Here is a 27,860-nt window from a genome sequence, read left to right on the forward strand (position 1 = left end):
TTGCCAGTTATTGCAAGCGCTTGATTGCAGTTGTTGTAGCCAAGGGTGGCACAACCAGTTATTACGTTTAGGGGGCAATTACTTTTTCACACAAAGCCAGCTAGGTTTGGACAGCTTTTTTGCCTTAATAAATGAAAACATAATTTAAGAACTGCATTTTGTATTTGCTCAGATTATCTTTGTGTAATAATAAAGTTTGTATGATGATGTATGATGATCAATTTAAGTCATTTAAGTGTGACAAATATGCAAAAAAAAAAAAAAATCAGAAAGGGGGAAAATACTTTTTCACAGCATTGTAGTTTGTTTGGGTCATGTCCCTCATTTATATGTGAGGCCGCTGGATGTGTGGTATAAACTGTATGTAGCTGAGGCTACATATAGCATACCACACTGTGTTCCAGGTTAAAGTCCAGACTTCCTGTCTCATACCCGGAACACAGTAGAGTATCTGATCAGCGCACAGCCAATCAGAGAAAGCAATGCATTCTATCAATGAATACAAAGCTTCCTCTGATTGGCTGAGTCAGAGAGGCAGGCTGATGATGTCACAACCTCAGACTCAGCCAGAGGAAGATTTGTATTCATTGTTAGACTACATCCCTTTCTCTGAATGGCTGACCAATCACGAATAGATGCTAGTGTGTTCCGGGTAGGAGACAGGAAGTCTTGGCTCTAACTTGTAACACAGTGTGGTAAGCTGTATGTAGCCTCAGTGTATCAGTGTATACCGCACATCCAGAGGCACATCCAGCGGCCTTACGTTAGTGAGGGACATAGTTTGTTTGGGCCAGCTTGGCCCAAAAACTATGTAAACTGTATCAAAAGCAGGAGTTCCGCTTTAATGTTCTGGTAAAAACAAATCTTCAAACTGTATTGAATACAAAATAATGAAAATACCGAATATTGATGAGGAATTCCTCCAAATGAGCCTTAGTTGGGGGAGCAGAAAAAAAACATTAAAATCCTTAGCTCCAAACCTGAGAGCGGATCTAAAAGTGTTAGGTATAAGACCCCTTTCACACTGGGGCGGCGGGTCCATTAGCGGTAAAGCGTCGCTAGTTTTAGCAGTGCTATACTGCTGTTATAGCGGCGCTTCGACAGCGCTGCCCATTCATTTCAATGGGCGGAGGAAGAGCTGTGTATACACCAATCCCACAAAGATGCTGCTTGCAGGACTTTTTTCCTGTCCTGCAAGCGCACCGCCCCAGTGTGAAAGCACTCGGGCTTTCACACTGAGGTGGTATGAGAAGCCTTTTATTAGGCGCCATTTTTAGAGCTAAAATGCCTGAAAAGTGCCCCAGTGTGAAAAGTGTCTTAAAGTACAAATAATGCAAAACAATATTACCTTACACCCCAGCTTCCATTTGTTTAATTTGGGCACTGGTGAAGTCACTGGGCCTTACCATGTGATCCAAGAAAGCTTAGGATCCCAAATTGCATTAGAAGATAGTCTAGCAATATGCAGGAAATGCATTTTTGTGGAATTTGGGATACTTTGCATTCCAATGATCCTGTGAGAAGGTCCAGTGATGTCACCCTTGCTATGGCAAGCTTGTCAGAATTTGGGGTGTAAGACAAGTATTTTTACAACTTCTTCCAATTTTTTAATTTTTTTATTTCTTTTTAGTGAGCATTTTTAATTCATGGAATAGGGCTGCAATATAATCATGATATACATTTCATCCAAGCTTTATGCAGTGAAATTAGATTTTCTTGGCGTGAGATTTTGCAATTAGAAGATTGTGGCAAAGGCCATAAGTGATAATAAAACAGAGTTCATTCAATCACACCAACTATAAACCCTTGGGTGGCACTTTCCTTTAAATGTGCATTACTTAGATGCAGGAATCAATATTTCTAAGTGCCCGAGCAATGATGCCGGTCTCAGTGTCCGTGCATATACGGATAAGCCTGAATCATCATCCATAAGAATATATCCTGTCCATTACAGGATGCACTTTATGGATACTACTTTAGCTACATGACTGGCAAAGGATGCAATAATACAGTTGTTTGATTCAAGCTTTTATTCTTCAAGTGTGTTAAAAGTTTCTACACCAACACTATACTGATACTGCCCAGTAAACTTATCTTCCAGATCATAACAGTGTACAGAAAGGAGCCTGCAGCCCAAGTAGAACTAATGTCACAGTAACTACTTCTCTGTAACAGAACACCTATAATGGTCACATTCCACTACAGTCTTACAAATGCCATTCTTTTTGCAAAATGAGTTTGTGGAGATGGATACATCGGCTAACTTCTGCAGTGACGTGTGAATCTAAACCAATGGTCTACAGCAAAGTCATGGCCATTTATCTTGATTTCATCAATGCAAGACATGAATGACACATTTTATGGCTGAGATTTGTATCCACACCGGAAAACAGTCTACAACTTCCCAAGTGACCCATAATGAATTCTTATTCTGAATTTGCAAGACAGACAATATATAATTTATGTATTAAACTACACCTGTAGTTTTTGTAAAAAGAATTATTTGGATTTCCAACTCCCATATATTACTAAAGCCAGCCATTGACGGAGCATTGCAGGAAAGAATCGCTCGATTCCCCCATCAATACAGACAGTGTTGATGGGGGAATCCCTCCTGCACAGCCATTGCGTTCTCTCAGGGGGATAAACCCGTCCCTGCCAGGAGAACATGGTGATTATTGCGATCAGCTACCATAACCGCTACAAATAATTACATAAATTCCAACAAGCTGGTTGTACCCAATTTGATCGACCAATTTGGGTACATTCAGACTGCCCATACATAGTTCTAATCTCGGCTGGTCCCTGCTGAACAGGCCGAGATTCGAACTGTCTATGGCTGGCTTAAGGTGTGAGGGCATTTTAGAAGGTCATTGATAAAGCCCCACTTTGACCCCCACCCCCACCAAAAACATTACAATGTGAAATTACAAGTGGCCATTTCCACACCTCACACAGGCATTGTCCTATGTTGTCACTGTTCAAAAACAATCCCAGAGAAACATCGTGCAGCAACCCCTGCATGCAGATATAAAGTGTCTGCAAAGAGGCGATTAAAAAGTGAAAGTATGCATTTTATTTATTTTTAGTAAATGGCAATGGTTTACACTGTTTTCATAAGCTATTCAGTAAGGGTTTACACCTACTTTAAGTTAAGTATGACAATGGTAGGATGCATTAAGACCTTAATCATACTGGCAATGACATACATGCGTTTATAGGACATTTCTAAATGCATGTAACGATTTTTAATGGTATAATATGCACTTTGTTTTTAGATGCGTTCAGAAAAAATGTAATTCTGTGCACCCAGGGGCAACTTAGAAACTAAAGTTTATATTTTCCATATAATTTCTCCTATGTTTAAATAAACCAATCACAGGAGGCTAGTGTTAAATGTAACCTAAGATGTTCATCATTGGAAAAATCGAATGAAATAGAATGCAGAGATTTTTTTTTTTACAAATTTTTTATGGTCTAGGCTAAAAATTACTTAAAAAAAGGTATTTATTTTATTTCCGTTTATTAACGGCAATATAAAATATTTCATATTAATAATTGGTATACAGAATTTGGTGAAGCTGCATTCTCATTTTTTTCACATTTTCTTCTATATCTGACAGCTGAATTCAGTCTTATGCCCCGCACACACGGTCAGACTTTGTTCGGACATTCCGACAACAAAATCCTAGGATTTTTTCCGACGGATGTTGGCTCAAACTTGTCTTGCATACACACGGTCACACAAAGTTGTCGGAAAATCTGATCGTTTTAAACGCGGTGACGTAAAACATGTACGTCGGGACTATAAACGGGGCAGTGGCCAATAGCTTTCATCTCTTTATCTATTCTGAGCATGCGTGGCACTTTGTCCGTCGGATTTGTGTACACACGATCGGAATTTCCAACAACGGATTTTGTTGTCGGAAAATTTTATCTCCTGCTCTCCAACTTTGTGTGTCGGAAAATCTGATGGAAAATGTCCGATGGAGCCCACACACGGTCGGAATTTCCGACAACACGCTCCGATCGGACATTTTCCATCGGAAAATCCGACCGTGTGTACGGGGCACTAGTCTGATCTAAAGTACCACAGCCTTCCCTTTCGCAATGTCAACACACTGTGGAAAAAAAATTCCTTTCCAATGGCCACACCTGTGCATAAACGCTGGGCTGGAGACGCTTGATGGTCTGATAGAACAGTGTTTCTCAACAAGGGTGCCGTTTGGGTTCCCACGAGGTGCCGCGAGCAAAAGACCTAGTCTTCTCTGGATCAGAAATGGATGAAAGGATGATGGGGGGAGCTTTGTGATGAGGGGAGGCTTTCATGCGATTGGGAGACTCTGAAGTGAATAGACCTGAGACGTGAAAGGAGGACTCGTTTTTTTTACATTTCAAACTGGGATGCCTTAAGATTTTGCATATTTTTAAAAGGTGCCTAAAAAATGGTTGAGAAATGCTGCCACAGAAGTCTACAAGGATCCATTGTGCAGGTGTGGCCAGTGGCAAAGATGTAAACAGTGTGAAACAGTTTGATTCCAGTAAAACTGGCCATGCACACATTGACGTTTTTCCGTTCAGCCTGCAGGCAAGAGATTCCTCCATCCATGCTACGCAGCGCAAATGGACATATTTTCCGCCATGGCCAGGGCCACTGATAAGCCAACTAGCCCTGTTGTACCGGGCCCGGGCAATCTGACTGAAGAATGCATGCAGAATAGAAAAAAAGTTCTCCAACCAGCGCCCCTTCTGCAGTGGCGCACAGGGCCGATCTAAGTGCAGAGTCCTCCCTCCACTCCCTTCCTCCGCTTGTGTAACTAATCACACACAGAGAGAAATGGAAATCTCCCTCTGTGTCATGGAGCTGGGGTCTGAACCATTCGGCGGCCGTCCACTCACTGTAACAAAGCCCCGCCTCCAAGATCGTGATAGACAGAACACTGATCCAATGCGGGGAAATTGAATCAGTGTTCTGTCTATCATGATCTAGGAGGCGGGGCTTTGTTACAGTGGACGGCTGCTAAACAGTTCAGAACCCAGCTCCATGACACAGAGGAAGATTCCTGTGTAATACTCTGTGTAATCAAGGTACTGGTGAGGCTGCATTGATGGGCCCAGCGAGGCTGCATTGATGGGCCCAGCGAGGCTGCATTGATGGGCCCAGCGAGGCTGCATTGATGGGCCCAGCGAGGCTGCATTGATGGGCCCAGCGAGGCTGCATTGATGGGCCCAGCGAGGCTGCATTGATGGGCCCAGCGAGGCTGCATTGATGGGCCCAGCGAGGCTGCATTGATGGGCCCAGCGAGGCTGCATTGATGGGCCCAGCGAGGCTGCATTGATGGGCCCAGCGAGGCTGCATTGATGGGCACTGATAAGGCTGCATTGATAAGGCTGCATTGATGGGCACTGATAAGGCTGCATTGATGGGCACTGATAAGACTGAAATGGGCACAGTGAGGCTGCATTGATGGGCACTGGTGAGGCTGCATTGATGGGCACTGGTGAGGCTGCATTGATCTCTTGCATCATGCCTGCAGCCTCTGACCATCTCTTGTATCATTGCCTGCAGTTTGACCATCTCTTGTATCATTTCTGTAGTCTCTGACCATCTCCTGTAGTATATCTGCAGCCTCTGACCATCTCTTGTGTCATCACAGTATTTCTTTTGGCTAATCAAACTTCTAACTGGCTGGAGAAAGATAAATATCACTTGAAGACAAACCTGCACTTTAATTCAAGACAGGGTCTGGGGAGGGGTGGAGCTGAAGGGGGGCCCCGTCAGGTAGGCTGTACAGGGCCCCGTGATTTCTATCAGCGACCCTGGCCGTGGCTATTGTATTTTAACAACCAACCCTGCCAGCTATCAAAGTATCAGACAGTGCTTGCATCTGACTGGATGCAAGTGCTGTTTGGCTGATGATTTTCCATATGGCTCCTTCCATTTTTTCAATCGGGGGATGTCAAGCAGGAGGGAGCCAATAGGCCACCCATGAAGGGAATTTAGGCTGGTTTGTCATGAACAAGTGACTTTGTAAATTCTAGGACACTGTACAAACACTACTTCAATACTAGTTCTCTATCATATTGAAGTTATGTTATGCAATGTGTTTTCTTACCTGCCACAAGGGGTCCTTCTCCTCTGGGAAGATCTGGAAATACTTGTGAGCAAGCTCTACAGGGGGCAGAGTCTGCAGCTTGAGGTTCGTCCAGGTGTTGAGAAACTGCACCAAATGCTTGAAAGTGTACAGGCCTAGACGGTCATTGCCATAGTTAGATAAGTGGGTCATGAAAATGCTGATCTGAAACAACATTGCGTCAAACAAAGTCAGAAGACAGAGAGAAAATGCAAACCACGCATAAACAAAAACAAAGTTCAGAAATAAAAAGGTGAATAACGAAAGCAGACAAAGTTATATATGAAAATCTATTAAAAGGTTGAGCAAAAAAAAAAAAAAAAATTATATATCTTTTTTTTACAGGGGGTCAGCATTGAAAAACTACACCATTGCTGTCCTTTACTCTAGGTGCTTGACTGTCATACTGATCCAATTGCCTTAAAGCCCAACTCCAGGAAAATGAAAAAAAAAAAAAATCCAACCCTGCTGTCATGGCAAGGGTTAATTGCTCATTATGCCTAGTGGAGAAAAGGCTCCATTACCTACCTTACACCCATTCCAGCCAGCTCCAGCACTCTTCTACACTACCTGAAGCTTTGGCCTTTGGTTAGAGCCTCAACGTCAGCATGTACAATGCAGGAGCGTAAACCCTGTATTGTATGCGGAGAAGGCTGGAGTTTGATTGGAGCCAGACATGGCTTACAGAACAGCTGCGGGTGACCATTTATAGCCCTTAAGGGAGATTTAACAAGCATTTAATCCATGCAGTGCGGGGATGGGTGGGGGGATGGGATTGCAAGAGTGGATTTTTAAATTCTTTACATTTTTTATTTTTCCTGGAGCTGGACTTTAAAGCTTGGTTCACACTAGTGCAACTACTGCGCAATTTTGACTCCAACTTTCATGCAACTTTACACTCTCTGGCACTCAAGTCGCAAGAAAGTTGTATCAAAGTAGTGCAGGAACCTTTTCAAAGTCACATAGATTGGAACTGGTGCCACTGAAATGAATAGACTGCAACTCGTCATGCGACTTTATGTGTACAAAGTCGCACTAATGTGAACGGAGCCTAATACTTTTAGTGTCACAAGCCCAATACAATTATGCAGATCAGAAGTTTGTCTTTGAACTGACTATCGGGCATGCTTGTCACAGGTCTGTGGTTCAAAATATTGAAACCAGAGACAGCAAGGCAACTAGTATTTTCTATAAGAGGTCAGCAATGATAGCCTACATAATTTTCTTTTTATTGGATTCTTTGATATTAGTATTCAAGTGCAGAGTAGACTTTTGTTAGAGACCCCTTTGTGTATCGTCATGGAGGGATTCTCCTTATGCAACAATCCTACTTTGTCAAGGCTGTAGTGTCAGAATTTACCTTTAACACCACCTGCAAGTAAATACTGGTATTGCAACACAACCAGTGAATAATATTAATAAACCACAACTCTCTAACTGGAATAACCACATTTTTGTTTTAAAGCAGCGGTCTCCAAACTGCGGCCCTTTGCTTACCTTTACCTGGCCTTTGAAACACTATTCCTTCCACTGATAAGAAACACTATTCTGCCAACTGATTGGGCAACATTTCTCCCACTGACACCAACAATGGGGTACTATGCCTCCCAATGTTGGGGTACCATTGCCCCCGTAATCCCACAAGTGGGGAGGTTTACTCCCACTGATGCCAGAAAAATGTCCACTCCCACTGGCCACAGCTCAGCACCCTAAAGTCTGAAGGACAATAAAATGGCCCTTTGTTTAGAAAGCTTGGAGACCCCTGTTTTAGAGCAATGAAGAGTATGAACCTCAATTAGATCTTCATTGCTGCCCGTCTCCTCAGAGAGATTTCCTCTCCATTCCTGCCACAGAGACACGACAGGAAGATTTATAATCTCTCTCTAGAAATCAAGGTACATCTTACCTTTGACAGCTGTCACCAAAAACTAGTGTTCCCGCTATTAGATTTTCCCTCACCTCCAGTTTCAATGACAGCTGCCAAATTCTGAAATTCCACTGACTTTTTGTTTATATGACAAAAAGGCTGCACCAGACATTTTATTTTTTAACTTTTTTTTGCTTCAGGCCGGGTTCACACTAGTGCGACAAACGCTCCGACATTGGGAGCTCATGTCGCATGACGTGTGAAAATCAATGTTTCCCTATGGGAGCCGTCCTAACCGGTCCGACTTTGAAAATGCTCCCTGTACTACTTTGGTCCGACTTTGATCCTACTTCAGCCCATTGACTATCATTGAAGTCGGATCGCCGTCTTGCATGATCTGACTTTGGCATGCGACTTGTGCTCAAATGATCTTGAGGGGGAACTCCGTGGCAAATTTTAAATAAATAAATAAAATAAAATAAAGGACTTTCCCCCTCCAAGAGCATACCAGGCCCTTGGGTCTGGTATGGATTTTAAGGGAAACCCCCTATGCCGAAAAAACGTCATGGGGTCCCCCCCAAATCCATACCAGTACGCAGCCCGACTGGTCAGGAAAAGGGGTGGGGACGAGCGAGCGCCCCCACCTCCTGAACCGTACCAGGCCGCATGCCCTCAACATGGGGGGATGTGTGCTTTGGGGCAGGGGGGCAGAGGACAAGGGCCTCTTTCCGACAACCCTTGCCATTGGTTGTCGGGGTCTGTGGGCGGGGGGGCTTATCGGAAACCGGGCCCCCCACCCTATGTGAATGAGTATGGGGTACATCGTTCCCCTACCCATTCACCTAGGAAAAAAAGTGTCAATAAAAAAAACACACCAGACAGGTTTTTAAAGTAATTTATTAGGCAGCTCCGGGGGTCTTCTTCCGCCCGTGGGATGATGGGACGGTGACGTCATAAGGGGCGGTGACCACGCCCCATGCCTATATAAGTCGTTACGCACCGCGCACACTGCATTGCAGCGGGAGAGAGCGGCGTGTCAACATCGGAAGAAGAGAAGAGGGAAGAAGAGGGAAGAAGACGACGGAGAAGACCGGGCCACCGCTAGCAAAAGAGCGGGCAAAAGAGCAGGCAAAAGAGCAGAAGATAGCGGAGGAGCTCGGCAGAAGATACCGGAGAGCGGGAGAAGAACCGGAGAGCGCGGAGAAGAAGGAAGAGACTACCGAAGTCGGAAGAAGATCCCCGGAGCTGCCTAATAAATTACTTTAAAAATCTGCCCTGGGGGGGCCGCAGGGCGCCCTCCTGCCCCAAAGCACCCACCCCCCCATGTTGAGGGCATGCGGCCTGGTACGGTTCAGGAGGGGGGGCGCTCGCTCGTCCCCACCCCCTTTCCTGGCTGGCCGGGCTGCGTGCGCGGATAAGGGTCTGGTATGGATTTTGGGGGGACCCCCACGCCTTTTTTTAGGCGTAGGGGGGTTCCCCTTAAAATCCATACCAGACCGAAGGGCCTGGTATGGTTTTGGAGGGGGAACCCATGCCGGTTTTTTATTTAAAATTTGGCGTGGAGTTCCCCCTCAAGATTCATACCAAACACAGTGCCTGGTATTGGCGGGGATCCAAGTCGGATCCCCGTTCATTGAAAGTCGGACGTATGTCGGTTTCAAGTCGCAGGGCAAAGTTGGATCCAAAGTAGGAGGGCTGTCGTGTCGCACCAGTGTGAACCCGGCCTAAGGCAGCAGGAAGTGATTTCCAGCATAACCATCAGGTGTGTTGCAAGATCACAAGATTAAAAAGGGAATGCTGTGGACTGGTACTGTACAAAGTCTGGAAAGACAAACAAACCTTGCTTCCTGTATCCATCTTAAAATGTAAATTTTCAATCTTGAATATACTGTAACTTTAACACTGTCCCCCTTATGAGGAGCTTACTATAGCAGTGATGCTCTTCTCCATTCCTCAAATGAAAATGTCCACACACTTACTAATTCTGTTGGTAGTTTGTAGCTGTCCACCAGACTTCAAAATCAATGGCCTGCCACCAAATTTCAATTGTTTCCTTTTGAGTTCAATCTCGGTTTATTGGACTTTTCAAGAATATGAATATAATTATGATTAACAGAGGTTTATTGATATGCTTGTAACCTAAATAAGTCATGTCATTCATTTACGGTTATATTGACATAGGCTTTCCCTTCTCTAACCTGCATCATAATTAGTATTGTATATATATTATCTAGATAGGAGATGATCCAAAATCCTGTCATACTATGGAAGAACCAATGAATTTGTATTCTGCTAAAGCTGTTCCAGGTCCATGATCGAATCAAACACCCAAATCTGCTATTGTCCCTGTTAACTCTATGGTAAACATTTAGAATAGATTCCTATAATCTTTAATGGGAGGACATTTTAACTAGATATGGATTACATTTTCAACTGAACCTTGGCAATGCCAACAGACATCAGTTCTGGCCAACCAGATATTCACAATTCAATTGGAAATCAATCAAAATCACTGCATGCTTGTTGAAAGACTATTTGCGGCAAAATGGAAACAATTTACTCAGTGGTATAGATGCCCAGATGTTCTTAACCGGTTTTAAAAACAGTGAACATCTGGGAACATCTATATCGCCAGGAAAATTGTTTCCATTTTACAGCATATTCTTTCAACAAGCACGCAGTAATTTTGATTGATTTCCAATGCAACTGTGAATACTTGGTCACTTAAAACAAAAAAACATGAAAGCGCAGGAGGTGGACTTTTGTATTTTCATTTGTTTTCCAGTTTTGAGTGAACAGACATTCACACTTGCAATGGAAATCAATTAAAATCAATGCATGCCTATTAAAAGGCCAACAGAATTACCAAGTGTATGCGGAACATAGTACTGCATATTTGTCAAATCTATTCCTCTGCCCCAAAGTGAGTCAATACTTGTTTTCATGCAGGTACCAAGTACCGAACCTGGCAATAAGAGAAAACTTGCCGTGGTAAAGTGACCCATGCCATTTCTTTTGCTATTCCATCTAACAGTATCTGTGCATAGAGGCTGTTGTATGCTTGTCATTGCTCTCTCTCTCATGTCACAGCTCTCTAACAATCCCGAAGACAGCAGCTGTGAAAACTCTGTGTAAAAAAACAACTTTATTTTTAGAAGTTTGATGTACAATGCCTGTGTAGAATAAGTCTGCCTGGATACAAAGACATCATCCTTCCTTTCCCAAGTAGCTGGAATTATTTTACTTACTAAGATATGCACAGGTATTGTTAGATGGGATAGTAAACATAATGGCATGGATCACCCCCCTTTCACATTTTTACCTACAGGTAAGCCTAAAATAAAGGCTTACCTGTAGGAAAAATGAATATCTCCTAAACCTGTACGGTTTAGGAGATATTCACCTTGCATGCAGCCGCTGACGTCAGCGGCGCATGCGTTCTTAAGGTCCAGCGGATGCTGCCGGAAAATCAGAGCTCCTTGCTAGAAAGAGGACCGCGCGCATGCGCGGGAGTGATGTCACTGTGGCTCCGGCCACTCACAGCGCCGGAGCTGTGAACCCCAAAGAAACGCAGAGGGAACGTGTCAGCTCCCTCAGCGGCGACGCGCTTCGTTATAAGGCAAGTATTCCATAATGAGCTAGTATGCGGTCCATACTAGTTCATTATGCCTTTGCCGTACAGGTTGTTTTTTTTTTGCGGGCATACAACCGCTTTAAGCTGGCCTTGAGGAACAGAGTGATGGCAGGAACCAGCTGAGATTCAAACCGTGTGTGGGCAGGCTCGGTTCATCAACTTGGGTACAACCAGCTTGCCAGATTCACTTGTGATCATCTCTAGCAGCTGCTATAGCCACTAGAAATATTCACTGTCTTCTCCTGGTGAAGACAGCTTCCCCTGCCCAATTGCTTGGCAGGAGGGATTTCCCTGTCGGCACTGTCAGTGGCGATGGGGGACTCGTGCAAATTTTGTGGTTGCAGGAAAGAAATTTGCACTGTCTATGGCCCGTCTTACTATTGTGTAGAATGAGAGTGTATACCGGACTACACTATGCTGCCGCTGCAGTGCAGTTCCTGGACCTTAATGCCAAAAGTGGCTGGACATAATTACAAATATTTTGCTATGTAATGCAGTTTATGGTTAAACTGTATATTCAATTGTGTATTTAGCTTTATGCTTGGAGTTTCACTTTAATATCCACTTTCACGGTTTCACAATTGGTCCATTTAACAGGAAAGAATATTTTGTGTACACAAAAAGGAACATGAAATCAGTGAATTGTCAAGGCCAGCACAGAAAAGTGCAGACTAATTCCCGAAGTCCTTGTCCCAACTGTCCGATAAACACCTTCCAGGAAATCAAGCTCATGCTCTGCTATCGAAGAGATATAAATCTTAGAATTTTCAAGCAGCTTGAGCATTATGTGTGTACTTCCATATATTTATCTCAGGAAGAACCCTGAGGTACAATTGCTGCTTCATTAAATATTGATTCTGTATTTAATGGCTCTTTTATAGCCTCCAACAACCTGCAGTTTATTGATTTAAGAAACTGGAACAATCTCAAAATTTGCACCCGACGTTCACAGCTGGCAGTCTTAAAGTGGAACTGAATGGAACTGAACTACAATGAATTTTTCAGCTAAATGTCCAGCTTTAGGAACCCAACCCTTTTGTAATATGCACCTGTTTAATTTCACTTGAATAGGCAAAAGAGCTAGGGTTTCACACCAAACTTCCACAATACTGCATCAAATGTGCGTCATTCTTACAGAAATCTTATGTGCATCAAAAAGTTCAGTCTATATCGTACTCTATACTTGAAAAAAGAACCTATTTCGGAGCTTGAAACATTATTTATAACACAGAAAATGTGCATGCTTTGCACTTTAAGCCCCCGTTCACATCGGTGCTACTTGTCATGCGATTTGACAGATCAAAGTCACATGACAAGGTGCACCCAGTTTCTGGCTATGGAACTGTTCATATCAGTGAAACTCCGACTTGCACTGATTTTGAAAAGGTTCCTGCACTATTTTTTGATGATTTAATGTGCAACTTGCATTGACATCTCTGCATGAGGTTGCACAGATATTGGCAAGCCGCACATGAAATCGCACTGACCAGAGCAATTCCAAAGCCCACTTCAGTGTGAACAGGGGCTAATAAAGAGCTAGACAGAACATTTAGAAACAGAAGACCTCTGTGCAGATGACATTTTGATCATTTGATATTAGATATTGGATTTGACAAATTCATGTCTTTAGGTTGTTGTTCTTATGCCTGAGCCGATTTATATACAATGGACTGGAGTGCACTTCACTATATATGATCCAAAATACTGCATTCTTCATCTATGTACGGTCTTAAGTTCTCTTATTAATTTCACTTTCCTTTATATTTTGTTCCATGTTTACAAATTATACTGTACATTTAAAACCCCGTACACTTTAAAGTGCACCTGTGCTTTGCCCATGCAGCTTCTATTTACTCAACCACCACTCTGGCACTTAACAGTGAAGGAAGAAAGCCCTGTATAAGCTCCAAGTTACTACTTGAAGCTTACACAGGGCTGCCTAGACCCCTGCCCCCTTCCCCAATATGTAACTAAACCAAAAATATAGCCACACACTTGTCTTAAGCTGTCCATAAACTAGTATAGGGGTAATTTTCCCAAAGGGCCAAGGGGGGAACTGGGATTCTTGTGAAGGGCCGAACTTAATTCTGCTCAATATTAATTTTGGACTTGGGAAGGCAGTAACTATGTAAACATATAGAAAACAAACACCTGATACTAGGAATAATAGGTACAATTGCTCATGAAATAGATCTTTCAGATGGGCCGTTGGGTTGGTAAAAACAGGGGGCTGAGTCATAATTTTAACACTTCAAGGTTATCTACCTGAACGGTAAAAAAAACAGCTGGCTAGCTCTGTTAACATACCGCAGCCACTGCATTTTTAAAGGAGAAGTTTACCTTTAAAAAAAAAAAAAAAAAAATGCAAATTTTTTTGCAGGTAAATAAATGTGTGTTTACTATTTATTTTTATTTTTTTTTTGAGCCTGGAAAGCATTGCACCAGTGATCAGCAGAGCTCTGATACCATGCAGGTCTCCTTCAGAGTGTCAGTGTGAGCTGTCTGCCTGTACATCGTATGGACAAGCAGTTTCACACTGACAGGAGGAATCAATGAACTACAAAAGCGCTCAACAGCGACGTGGTAGTTCATTGAGAACTGCAAGCTGACAGCTGAAAAAGCTGCCAGTAGTACACTGTGAATGAATGACACAGCCAGGCGGGGGAAGCCCCCACGTGGCCACAGTTTCTTTAAATTGTGGCAGCAAGTGCAGGAGAAGATCCCCCGCTCGCTGCCAAAACAGGAAGTCGGGAAGGGGGTGATTTTTCGGGGGCTGGTACATTTGTAACATGTTACACCAGGAATATGGGTGTAACATGTTTCAAAAAACGTGAACTTATCCTTTAACTTGGGCTGCAGACAAGTGGTGCCACTTGTCAAAAAAGATCATTGAGAGCAACAGGGCAACTGTGAGCAATGCATAGGATTGCAGTGCGGTAGTGTGGTATTATAGGATTAAATCAGGCATGGAGGTGGTGATATAACACCTCCTCACTGCCGGTCAAATGCCCTCTGAAAAGCACTGCGACTGGAGGGAGGAAGACTGAAATGGAGACCGGGGATTTCTGCAGATCCTGTTTTGGGGTGAACAGATGGGCAGCTCCTGGGGTTTGCTGTGTGCAAGCGCTGGCACAGGAGGGACTTGGCCAGCTAGCAGAGTGGTGGGAGAGCGTCAGGACGTCCACTAAAGATGAGCCTCCACACTACTGGTCAGCTTCTCAGACTCTCTCCATCCAGTTTTTGCAGCTCTTCACATGGACATCTGTCAGCGTTCCTCTCCGAGCGTATCAGCTTCCTCAACGGGTCAGCGCTCCTTTCCGAGCGTGTCAGCTTCCTCAATGGGTCAGCGTTCCTCTTCGTGCATGGCAGCTTCCTCAATGAGGAAGCTGAGAGGCTCAAAGAGGCCTTCTGACAGTGGAGGCATCAAGGGTGAGATAGGGACAGCCAAAGAGCCAAATGTGTCCCTGGGGTTGCAGTTTGTCCAGGTCTGCACTAGTAGAATTTTGTTTGGGGTCTTCACCATTGGTTTTTGACCAAGTGGCAAGAAAATTCAAAGTAGTGGGAAGGAAAATCTTTCTCAAATGAACAAATTTCTAACAGCGATATATAGTCTCAAGGTCCTTGCACTGTGTTTTGTGTGTTAAATTTCTAACAGTGAATGTGGTTTTTATTGAAACAAGTCCATTTGTTACAAAATCGAATGTTAAAAGCAAATTAAATTTGGTGTAGTTTTGGACATCAATGTACTGGGAATTTTTGTAGGAATTTTCATACGAATGTTTGTTTGAAAGTCTATTGTATGACTAGGTTTAGGAGCCTTATTGATTCCACAGGAAAGCAACAATCAAGACACTTAGTGAAGGTTTATGCCAGAGTTGGTGACAAAGTAATGGCTCTCAGGTTCTCATCATGTAAATTGCTCAAAATTGGTGAACCCTACCTCTGAGGACATCCCCATCCTGTTTTGTGGAGAGTTGCCAAACCTAAACCATTGGGCTCAAGTAATGACTTTTCTCTAATAACTGAAGTATTGCATGCAGCGAGAGGACAAAAAGTGTAACATCAGAGGAAGGGTAAAAAGTCACAAGATGTCCAGTATCTAATGTAAGTACATTACTGTTACTTTTAGGCCTCAACTTGACATTGCTTCTAAAGCGGTCCATAGATGGTTCGAATCTCAGCTGGTTTAGCAGGGACCGGCCTAGATTTGAACCATCTATGGGCAGGCTGATTGTACCCAAGCTGATCCATCAATCAACTTGGGTACAACCAGCATGTCAGGTTTGTCATAATTCACCTGTGGTTGCAGGAAAGAAAATCGTACCATCTATGGCCAGCTTAACACAGAATGATTGGCTGCACAGAAATGCGATCAACTATCCAAGAGTTGATATTTTTTAAAGACACTAGAACTTTTAGGGTTTCTTTGCACCTTTTTACCCTGTACAAGTGAATAGGAATGCAGAAGAATCTCAGATAATACTAAACGTGTGCTGCATTTGCACATAAGCCCTAACACACACATTTGTAATTGGTATAAGTAGCTCTTTCACATAACGCTGCTTTTTTCATTTAAGGTTTAATTGTCCTTTAAATAGCACAAATGGGAATGTAAACATAATAGGTAATTTTATATAGCACAATTGAAACAGACGTTTTGTTTTCAGAGAACGCATTTACTAAGTGGTGGCTTTTACATTTGAGTTCTGTAAAATCAGAGGTTTAATTAAAAAAAAAAAAAAAAAAAAAACACACAAACTTACTGCTGCAATGCAAGTGCCTTACTGACACTTCAAATAATTTTTGTGAGCCTGAAATAACGTCTGATCCTGAGCATTCGTTGTAATAAAAGTCTTAGGCTTCATTCACACCGGCGATTAGGGCTGGTGCAAACTGTAGTGGCCAGGAATCAGATTCCTGCTCTCAGCAGCAAAGTGCTAATGCCGGCCCCGCTCACTATAATGACAGGTCACCGACGGCTGCAGCAGCTATTCACGGCTCTCTCTACAGCCAGTGATTACCTGTGGTGATCACTGCTGGACACACACACACACTGTGCGTCTGCAGCGATAACCGCAGGTAATCGCTGGCTTTGCAGACAGCCATGAATACGTGCAGCTGTTGGCAACCTGTCCTCATAGTGAACGGGGCTGATGGCTGCACCTTGTCGCTGAGAGCCACGACAGGAATCTGATTCCTGCTGCTACAGTATGCACATACCCTAATCGCCGGTGTGAATTTAGCCTTAAAAGGAGAAGTTTTCCTTTGGGGGCATGTTACACCCATTTTTAGGGTGTAAAATTATAACATGCTCCTATACACCAACCTCCAGCATTCCCTGTCCTGTGAAATAGGGCAGGGGATCCTCTCCCCTCACCCGTTGTCATTTTTTGAAAACAGCATGGCTGTGCAGGGCCCAGCCCACACAGCCACATCATTCAATCACAGTTTCCTGTGCCACGGCAGACAGCTTGTACTTCTAAATGAACTGCAAGGACGCTGGTAAATGCTTTTGTAGTTCAGCGATTCCTCCTGCAGTTTAGTAACTGCCCATATGGGAGATTGCCGATGCAATGCTTTACTGGCTGCAGTATAAAAAAAATAAAAATAAATGCACATTTTTTTTTTTTACCTGCAAAAAAACAAGCATTTTTTAAGGTGAACGTATCCTTTAAAGTGTATACAAACCTCAACAATTAAAAGGAGAAGTCCAGCCTGAGCTCGTTAGGCTGGGCTTCTCCTACGGGTCACAGGAGTGCAATTAGTTTTGCACTCCTGTGACCCGCTTTCAGCAGAGAGCGGACTGGAATCCGCTCTCTGTTGACGTCACTGGCATCAGTCCAGGCACCGCGTAATCCCGACAATGAAGTCTAGATCCGCCAGGTGCCTGGACCGTCTCAGCCTCTCAGCGAGCTGCCGAGATGGCTGCTCCCTGCCCCTCCACAGCTCGACGCTTCAATGAGTGTGGATGAGCAAAGCAGGAGAGTTGCTGATTGACAGTCAGCAGCTCTCAGCTCGGGGAGCCAAGAGAACCGAGCCGAGAGAACTGAGCCATCGGCGATGTTCGATGGTTCAGTTCTCAGTGCAGAGACGCCGGGGGACAGATGCAGCATCAGACCGATGCTTCATCCACCTAGGCAAGTATGATTATGGGAAAAACAGGATTCCCATATCTTGTTTGCTTCCTTTTGGTCTATTGAAAATATCCTAGAAACAGTTTAAGGAGTGCAAAACAATTACCCATCGGTCCACCTCACATTCTGTAGTTTTACCAGCTCTATTCAGTTCACCTCAATGAAAACTGAACACCATCCATTCTATACCATTAAGAAGAGATGGTGGTACCCTGTGGTGCTGCCCTAAGGTGAAAATGCTGCTCCTTCATAGATAATGGTGAGTGAGCTTTGCCATCTTAGGACAGTGTTGCTGGTAGGATGACAGGTAAAAAATAAAGAAAAAAAAAGCCTGAACAAAATGAATGCCGCCACCACCCTTAGGACTGGTAGTCTGCATTATTTTACATTTTTTTTCTCAGGTTTGGATACACTTTATGATCACTCATTGGAGACATTATCCCCCCAACTATCCACTAAGAGCGCTTCAGCTGCCAACAACAGATCTTTCACTGGCTTGCATCCAGTGGAAGGAGTGGAATTCTAAGCTGGAAAAGTTGAGGCCTCCATTATAATGCATAATGCATATCCATGACCCGAGGTCGGCCCAGGTGCACAGGAGATGATTTGGAATTTGTTGCCAGCAGTTAGTATACAAATATAATAAATGCTGACACTTAGCTTTTAAAAGAGCAGGTGGGCAGCTCAGCAGTACTGGATAACATTTCGGATAACTCTTCAAGGCTTACGACAAACACAGTAAATAAAGTCACAAACGGTTATATACGAATGCATTGCCCATCCAGACACAATTTTTTTTTTTGTACTCACAGGATTTAGCAACACTGTAAGGAAAAGTTCTCCACCGTTAATAATCTTGTCCAGTTCCACAGGTCCCCCAGGATATTCATTATAGAATATGGTGTGTGTGAAGAGGCCGCAGGTTTGCCGAGGTAGGACCTGCAGGAGAGATTGTACATTTTGAAAAGGAATCAGGATTTCAATTTAAATCGTGTTAGAACTCATATCTGTGTTCTGTGCTCATTAGAGAGCCTACGGAACTCGTGTTCTATTTACTGTAAATCAGGGGACACATAAGAGTGTTTTTAGCCAGAACCAATTTGGGTGAAACATGACCTGAAAAATCACACCTTAAGATGATGTATCACCCAGGTCTTCTGAATACCTAAAAACCCCTTAACTGAAAGTTCTGATAAGAGATTTGCATACTTTTTTCTGTTGTAGTAATGAATTTGATTTATTTCACAACAAGAGCAAGGAAAAGACTTTCCCTTGGTAGGGCTTGGTTCACCCCTATGCGTTTTTTAGCACAATTGGGCTTTGCAGAAATGCACTACAGTCTATTAAACATGGTTTCCTATGGGACACGTTCACAGCTATGTGTTTTTTCAGCCGCTGCATTTTTGGAAAGGGTCAGAGAATTTCATGGCAATACGGTACGTTTGTGGTTCAAGATGTTAATGGACACGCTGCAGAAATGCATTGTGTGTTTTTTTTCATGCTTTTTTTTTTTTAATGCGCCTAAAAAAAAAAAAAACATCTCCCCTTTAACACCTTATATTGTCTTATTCCAATAGGCCAGGTGGGAGCACTGTTGTTCTGGGACCAAGTGATATGACATCCTCCCAGGATGGGGCCACAAAAGGGAATGTATCAATGAGGTTTTATTTCTTTTTATTGTATTTTGCAGAAAAAGGTACAAAAATAGTGCACCTAAACTGCTCAGCAGAGCTCAGTGCAAAAAAAAAAACAAAAACAAAACAACTTAGGCCTCATGCACACGAGACGCTGGTGCAAACTCTGCTGAACACAGGTTTTTAAAAGCTGAAACCAGTGTTTAGAAATGCCTGTTTTGCCGAGTTTGCATGCCGCGTTTACGTCTAGAAGCGTCTGCAGAACTTCAAATTTGGGGTTCCTAGCACCAAGTGGCCCCGAGATATGGGGCCCCAAAGTCGGGTCGCAAAATGTCAAGCACTTTTCTGCAGCAGAGAATTACATTTTGTGACCCAACTTTGGGGCCCCATATCTTGGGGCCATTTGGTGCTAGGAACCCCAAATTTGAAAAAATATGTTGTAGTGCTAGTTCCAGATATGGGGCCCCAAAGTCGGGTTGTAAAAAACACTTATAAAACGCAAACGCGGCTAAACGCGGTACCGGCGTTTAGCCGCGTTTGGCGTCTCAAACGTGGAAAACTTTTGAGTTTGAACCCATTTTTTTGCTTCTGGAAAAACGAGGTTAAAACGCAACTGCCTAAAAACGCCAAAAAACGAGACTGTGTACATGGACACATAAGATAACATTGAATGGGTTCAGGGGCAGTTGAAAAAAGTGTCCAACTGCCTCTGAACACGAGTTTAACAGCGTCTCGTGTGCATGAGGCCTTAGGCCCCTTTCACATGGCGGATCTGTCCATTTTTCAGGTGGATCCGAGCGGATCACCCATTCACTACTATGGGGAGACAGATGTCAGCGGAGATGTGTCCGCTAAAATCAGACGTATGGCGATACGTTCGCCATCGGTCTGGGCCGATCGGATGAGATCTGATGAAAACGGACATGCTGTCCGGTTTCATCCAATTGCTCCATAGGAATCAGCGGCGTTCTGACAGGCCCCTCCCCACTCAGTGAGCAGAGACGGACCCATCATTGGCCGGCTCAGCGGAGATCAATGAGCGGGGAGGGGCCTGTGAGAGCGTCGCTGATTCCTATGGAGAGATTGGACGAAAACGAACAGCAAGTCAGTTTTCATCCGAGTCGATCCGCCCAGATGGATGGCGAACGTATTGCCATATTAGCGTATCGGATGGCAGATGGGTGTCAGCGGACACATCTCCGCTGACATCCGTCTCCCCATAGGAGTCAATGGGTGGCCCGCGCGGACCTGCCTGAAAAACGGACAGGCGGATGCGCTGTGTGAAAGGGGACTAAAATCCCCCTTCCCAAGCTGCACCTTGCTCAGGGTATACACAATAAAATAATAATACATAAACCATATTCATAGAAAAGGACTTGATACATTCCATATTAGAGGTAAAGAGTTCAATTCACCAAGCAGCTCAACTCCTAAGTAAGAGTGGTCCAGTGCGTGTCCAGTCCAATGCAACATTGGCAATGGGAATGTTTAGATGGGAAGCGTGAGTAGCTAGTGGGATTGGTGGAGGGAGAGGATAGCTAGGGCTGCCAAATTTTGTCAAATTTATAAGGTCATCCTCTGCTCAGATCAGTCGCTTTGTAATATGGTATAATTTTGTTCACCAAGGTCTTCCAAAAGGTCACAGTAGGAATGGGAGGTGCTCTCCCCAAGAATTATGGCCCTGCGTGCATAAAACACAAGGATACGGAGCAGTGTTCTAAGAGCTCTAATAGGCACCACTCTCCACTAAACCCGACACACCAAGGTCATCAGCAGCAGTGACACTACCAAGACATCATTAAGACAACTGGACACTCCCAACCAGAACCCTTGAACCACCGAACAGTGCCAGAAGATGTGAGTAAACTCGGCCAAGGTGTGCGAGCAGTGCCAGCACTCAGCTGAAACGGAAGGGTAAATGGTGGATAATGTAGCCGGTGTGATATAGATGCTGTGCAAAAATTTTAAATGGATGAGTCTGCCCTGACCACCACCAAATGAGCAAAGAGATATTCCCATATATCCTCCCAGTCCTCTCCCCTGCAGATCTAAGACATTGACCCATTTAGCTTGACATTTAACAACTGAGGGTGGGAAAAGATGAAATAGTTCTTTGAAACTGCAGATAATGGCTTCTTCAGGGAATCGTCGCGTAGAAAGTTTTCAGTCAGGAAGGAGCGAGTCTTTGTTCGATGGACACCAAACTGAGATGTGAGGGCCACAGAAGATATCTAAAAAAAAAATAACTATTGGGATGGGCAAACTGCATTTTTAATTAATCAAAGCTCAAAAATCCCCTGCCATAGATAATATCTCCCAGGGTTTTTATTCTTTTAGACGCCCACAGGGCAGGATCTGGGAAAGTTGTGAAGTGGGGTAGACGAGGGTTCAACCCAAGTGGGGAAACGTCATCCCGATGGGAGCCAAGAAGGCAGAGAATATGCTCCCAGGCCCAAGAGTTGCTGTCATAGAGTCAGTGATAGGAAAATTATCTCTAGACCCTCGATACAGCAAAAATGTTAAACTCTCGTATGACTCGATAGCAGAACCGTGGCCCAATCCCAATTGTCTCTCAATAACCAAGGTCTAGCGAGGGCCATCTGCTCTGCCAGATAGTACTTATAGAGGTTAGGGATGGCAAGGCCCCTCTGCCCCCAAGGCTCCAGTAAAGCTTGGGAGTCCAATCCTAGGGGAGGAAAATTCCCAAATAATAGGAGTCTGTGAATTTTCTTGAAAAAGGCACGTGGAACCCATACCGATGCTTTATGGCGGAAATACACAAAGACTGGAAGGATTTTAATCTTAATTAGATTTACTCTCCCTATTAAGGAAAGGGGTAAATTTCTCAATAATTCCATCTTACGTTTTAACCGCTTGACATCTGGCCGTAGCCGAATGACGGCTTCAGCGCGGATGTCAATTCCCGGGAGGCCGTCATATGACGGCCTCCCCTTTCCTCGCTCCCCGTGCGCTCTCACGAGCGCGCAACGGGGAGATTCTGTGTTGGCCGTGTCCCTTGGACACAGCCAATCACAGATCGCTGTAAACGGCCAATCACGGCTGTTTACAGCGCGATCAATGCCTCCAATGAGAGATGATCTGAAATGTAAGCAATTGAGATCATCTCTCATTGCCGGCTCTCTCTCCTCACACAGAGACAGCGTGTGAGGAGAGAGAGAGAGATCTGTGAGTTTACTGTGCCTACAGTGTCCGTCAGTACAGTGCCAATCGGTGCCCACCTGTGCCAATCGGTGCCCACCTGTCTGCCCAGTGGTGATCAGTGTCCAGCTGCACATCTGCACAATCAGTGCCCATCTGTGCCGCCCCATCAGTGCCGGCCCATCAGTGCCGCCCCATCAGTGCCCACCTGTGCCGTCTCATCATTGCCCACCTGTGCCGCCTCATCATTGCCCACTTGTGCCGCCTCATCAGTGCCCACTTGTGCCGCCTCATCAGTGCCCACCAGTGCCACCTCATCAGTGCACATCTGTTCCACCTCATCAGTGCACATCTGTTCCATCTCATCAGTGCACATCTGTTCCATCTCATCAGTGCACATCTGTTCCACCTCATCAGTGCCCACCAGTGCCACCTCATCAGTGCACATCTGCACATCTGTGCCGCCTCATCAGTGCCTACCTGTGCCGCCTCATCAGTGCCCGCCTGTGGCACCTCATCAGTGCCCGCCTGTGCCACCTCATCAGTGCACATCTGCACATCTGTTCCACCTCATTAGTGCACATCTGTTCCACCTCATCAGTGCACATCTGTTCCACCTCAGTGCTCATGTGTGCTCATCAGTGCCGCCTCATCAGTGCCCATCAGTGCAGACTTAGCAACCATGGCCAAAAGAAGCTTTTGCGCCGAGGAGGCATACCAAATACTGTCCCAGGCCGACAAGAGCAACGGGGAGCTCTCTTTTTCGGATTCCCTTTCCGACTCCGATTCTGAGTCGGACATAAATTATGAGCCAGTCCTCAGTAGTGGAACACTGAGTGACTCAGAGGAGGAAGAGATTCGGCCCGCCAAACAAAGGCGTTCTGGTGGGGAGGCAGTGGCATCCACCAGCACGGCAGTCCCATCCACCAGCACCGCAGTCCCATCCACCAGCACCGCAGTGCCATCCACCAGCACCGCAGTGCCATCCACCAGCACCGCAGTGCCTCGGCAAGAAAGGCCAAGGACCCAAGCCAGCCTTCCCTATGCCCTGCAGAACCCCTTGTGGCTTCCTCCTAATTCAGGAGAAGCCAACATTCCCCCTTTCACTGCCCAGCCAGGAGTCCAGGTGAACACGGAGAATTTTTCCCCAATAGATTTTTTTAATTTATTTTTTACAGAGGACATGCTGTCAAGTATTGTGGCCCAGTGCAACCTTTATGCACAGCAATTCATTTCGAATAATCCAACGTCCTACTATGCCCGTCCCTATGAGTGGAGAGACCTAACGGTGGAGGAGTTGAAGGTTTTTTTAGGGCTCACATTTAACATGGGACTCACAAAAAAAAACACTTTGCTGTCCTATTGGTCAACCCACCCCCTCCAAAACATGCCAGTATACTCCAAGGTAATGCCCAGAAACAGATACCTCATGATATTGAGGTTTCTTCATTTCAACGACAATACCCAGTGCCCTCCCCGAAATGACCCAAACTATGACAGACTTTTCAAAATTCGTCCACGTTTAAATTATTTTTCTGCACTATTCCCCCTGCTGTTTAACCCGGACAAAAACATATGTGTGGACGAGTCCCTTGTTAAGTTTAGTGGCAGGCTTAAAATAAAACAATATATTCCCAGTAAAAGGGCCCGCTATGGGGTGAAGGTATACAAATTATGTGACCGAGTCACAGGTAACTTGTATGCCTTCAAAGTGTACGAAGGGAAGGACACCCAGCTGCAACCCCCTAATTGCCCAGACTACTTGGGATCAAGCGGGAAAATTGTTTGGGACCTCACATACCCCCTACTGGAGAAAGGCTACCACCTGTATGTAGATAACTTCTACACATCTCTGCCCCTGTTCCACAACCTTCATCGGAAGAAGACGCCTGCATGTGGTACCGTTAAAAAGAACCGGAAGGGCTTTCCTCAAAGTGTGGTCAATAAAAAATTGAGAAAAGGAGAAACGGCAAGTCTAAGAAACAACGAGATTTTGGCAGTGAAGTGGAGAGACAAAAGAGATGTGTACATGTTATCTTCAATCCACGATGATACCTTCATGGAAATCCCCAGAAGAAATGGCCCCATACAGAAACCTAAATGCATCTTTGATTATAATTTGTTTATGGGGGGAGTCGACTTGAATGACCAGATGCTGGAACCGTACCTTGCTACAATACAGACATACCATTGGTATAAGAAAGTCGCAATTTATTTTTTTCATTTGGCCATCTACAATTCATGTGTCATTTATTGTAACTCCACCCAAAACCCCAAACGCTTCCTTGGTTACCAGGAGGAAGTTTTCACTGCCCTTACATTCCCGAACGGCCCCCCAGAAAGTATCCGATCAGATGTTCTAAGTCGACTCTCCGAACGCCACTTTCCCGATAAGATCCCTCCCAAACCAACAGGCCAACGACGGCAAAAAAAATGTAAGGTGTGTACCAGAGCAGGATTCAGAAGAGACACATCTTATTATTGTGCACAATGTCCTTCTGAACCAGGCCTCTGCGTAGGTGAATGTTTTCGTCGTTACCATACTTCACTAAATTATTAGTGAAGTATGGTAAACGTAAGCCTCCGTTCCTGCAATTTACCCTCACACCCCTTATGCCACTGCCTCCTCCGTAACTGACCCTGGCTTGTTATTTGACCACGCTTCTGCCTAACGATTCTGTACATACCTCTGCCTGATCTGGAACTGACCCTGGACTGTTATTCGACCATGCTTCTGCCTAACGATTCTGCACATACCTGTGCCTGATCTGGAACTGACCCTGGACTGTTATTCGACCATGCTTCTGCCTAACGATTCTGTACATACATCTGCCTGATCTGGAACTGACCTTGGACTGTTCGACCATGATATTTGCCTGCCGCTTGGACTGATCTTGTACCCTGATACTGGACTAGTGGGATTCAACACAGGGGTCTCACATATGTGAGGGGCTCCAGAATTGTTTTTCTGGATGAAGAAAACTATTTTTTTGTTTTCTCAATCCTAGATTAGGGTCTGGAGACTCGGAGGCTTCAAAGAGATTTGGGTGGGAGAAGCCTCTACCCCGTCCCCATTCTGTCCTGAACGAGGCCCTACTTCTGCCTGTAGGACTTACTGCCGTCATGCCTCTGCCTGTCGCACTGACCACACCACATGGTCCTGCCTACTACCAGGACCAATATTTTTGGCACTGCGGACAATATCTCTGCCTGCACTGACCCTGGACTTTATATGGACAGTAACCCTGCCTGCTGCCTGGACAATTGTGTTCGCCGCTGCTGACCAAGTCCCTGCCTGCTGCCTGGACCAGTGCTATCCTCCTGTGTACAACTGCGCTACTACAACCACAGGTAATCTTTTGTTTACGCTTTGCTCAGCATAATGTATTTTGGGGTGTAATTCTTGGTATGTGCATGCTATGTGTCCCTGGAACACCTGATGGTGTTCCTTGCATGTTGGATCTCTGTATGTGGCCAGGCTGTGTATAAGTCTCACACATGTGGTATCGCCATACTCAGGAGGAGTAGCAGAATGTATTTTGGGGTGTCATTTTTGCTATCCAAATGCTATGTGTTGGAAATATCTTATAAACGGACAACTTTGTGTAAAAAAAAAAATGCGTTTTCATTTTTTTTCCCCACATTTTTCAAAAACTTCTGGAAAAAAATGAACCGTTCAAAAGACTCATTATGCCTCATAGATTATACGTTGGGGTATTAGCTTTCCAAAATGGGGTCATTTTGTGGGTGTTTCCATTGTCCCGGTGCTCCAGGGCCTTCAAAAGTGTAATAGGTGGTTGAGAAATGTGATGTGTAATTTATGCTCCTAGAACACCTTATGGTGCTCCATGCATGTTGGGCCCCTGTATGTGGCCAGGCAGTGAAAAGTCCCACACATGTGGTATCGTAATACTCAGGAGTAGCACACTGTATTTTGGGGTGTAATTTTTGTTATCTAAATGCTATGTGTTGGAAATATCTTATAAACTGACAACTTTGTGCAAAAAAAAAATGCATTTTCATTTTTTTCCACATTTTCCAAAAACTTCTGGAAAAAAATAAACCTTTCAAAAGACTCATTATGCCTCATATATTATACATTGGGGTGTTAGCTTTCCAAAATGGGGTCATTTTGTGGGTGTTTCCATTGTCCTGGTGCTCCAGGGCCTTCAAAAGTGTAATAGGTGGTTGAGAAATGTGATGTGTAATTTATGCTCCTAGAACACCTGATGGTGCTCCATGCATGTTGGGCCTCTGTATGTGGCCAGGCAGTGAAAAAGTCACACACATGTGGTATCGTAATACTCAGGAGGAGTAGCAGAATGTATTTTGGGGTGTCATTTGTGGGATACACATGCCATGTGAGAGAAATAAGCTATTACAATGACAATTTTGTGGGGGAAAAAAAAAAATCTCAATTTTGCAAAGAATTGTGGAAAAAAAATACAACTTCAAATAACTCACCATGCCTCTAACTAAATACATTGAAATGTCTACTTTCCAAAAAGGGGTTATTTGGGGGGCATTTGTACTTTCCTGGCTTGTCAGGGTCTCAGGAAATGAGATAGGCCACCAGTACATCAGATGTGATAATTTTTTTATGATTTGCACCATAGCTTGTAGACTCTAAAACTTTCACACAGACCAAATAATTTCCCCAAATTTTTGGTTATTTTTACCAAAGATATGTAGCAGTATAAATTGTGGCCAAAATTTATGAAGAAAAATTACAAATTTGCAAAATTTTATCACAGAAATTAGAAAAAATGCGTTTTTTTTCAAAATTTTCGGTCTTTTTTCATTTATAGCGCAAAAAATAAAAAACCCAGGAGGTGATCAAATACCACCAAAATAAAGCTCTATTTGTATGAAAAAAAGGACAAAAAAAATCATTTGGGTACAGTGTTGCATGACTGAGTAATTGTCATTCAAAGTGTGAGAGCACTGAAAGCTGAAAATTGGTCTGGATAGGAGGGGGGTTTAAGTGCCTAGTAAGCAAGTGGTTAAAAAGGATAACGGCAGGAGGTTGAGAAAGTTACACCCCTAAATAAGTCAATTGCGAGACCCATTGAAGTTGAAGCTGCCTAGTATCGATAATAGTTTAGATTTACATGTAAGGCCCACGTCACATCTGTGATCTATGTCGGCGACAGAATTACTTTCCAGGGCACAGAAATACTCACCTGTTTTCAATTTGACGTTCCTTCGCTGCTCTGATGAGTGATACATTATTACGTGACATCCTGCAGCGTTTCCATCAGCAAGGGACCATACTTTGCTAATCCGGCCAGTGAGGAA

At 44.2% G+C, this 27,860-nt stretch overlaps 1 protein-coding gene across 2 annotated transcripts in view; it reads right to left on the reverse strand.

Moving 5' to 3' along the window:
* NDST1 (N-deacetylase and N-sulfotransferase 1) overlaps positions 1–27,860 on the reverse strand; it is a 201,015-nt gene that overhangs the window by 45,691 nt on the left and 127,464 nt on the right. For both annotated transcript variants that reach the window (XM_073621096.1, XM_073621097.1), the window contains 2 exons: positions 18,580–18,708; positions 6,117–6,299 (listed from right to left, as the gene is read on the reverse strand). In XM_073621096.1, coding sequence (XP_073477197.1) covers positions 6,117–6,299; positions 18,580–18,708 — 312 coding nt within the window. The remainder of the gene's footprint in view (positions 1–6,116; positions 6,300–18,579; positions 18,709–27,860) is intronic.

This window comes from Aquarana catesbeiana, linkage group LG03, assembly GCF_042186555.1.
Source record: "Aquarana catesbeiana isolate 2022-GZ linkage group LG03, ASM4218655v1, whole genome shotgun sequence".
Lineage (NCBI taxonomy): Eukaryota > Metazoa > Chordata > Amphibia > Anura > Ranidae > Aquarana > Aquarana catesbeiana.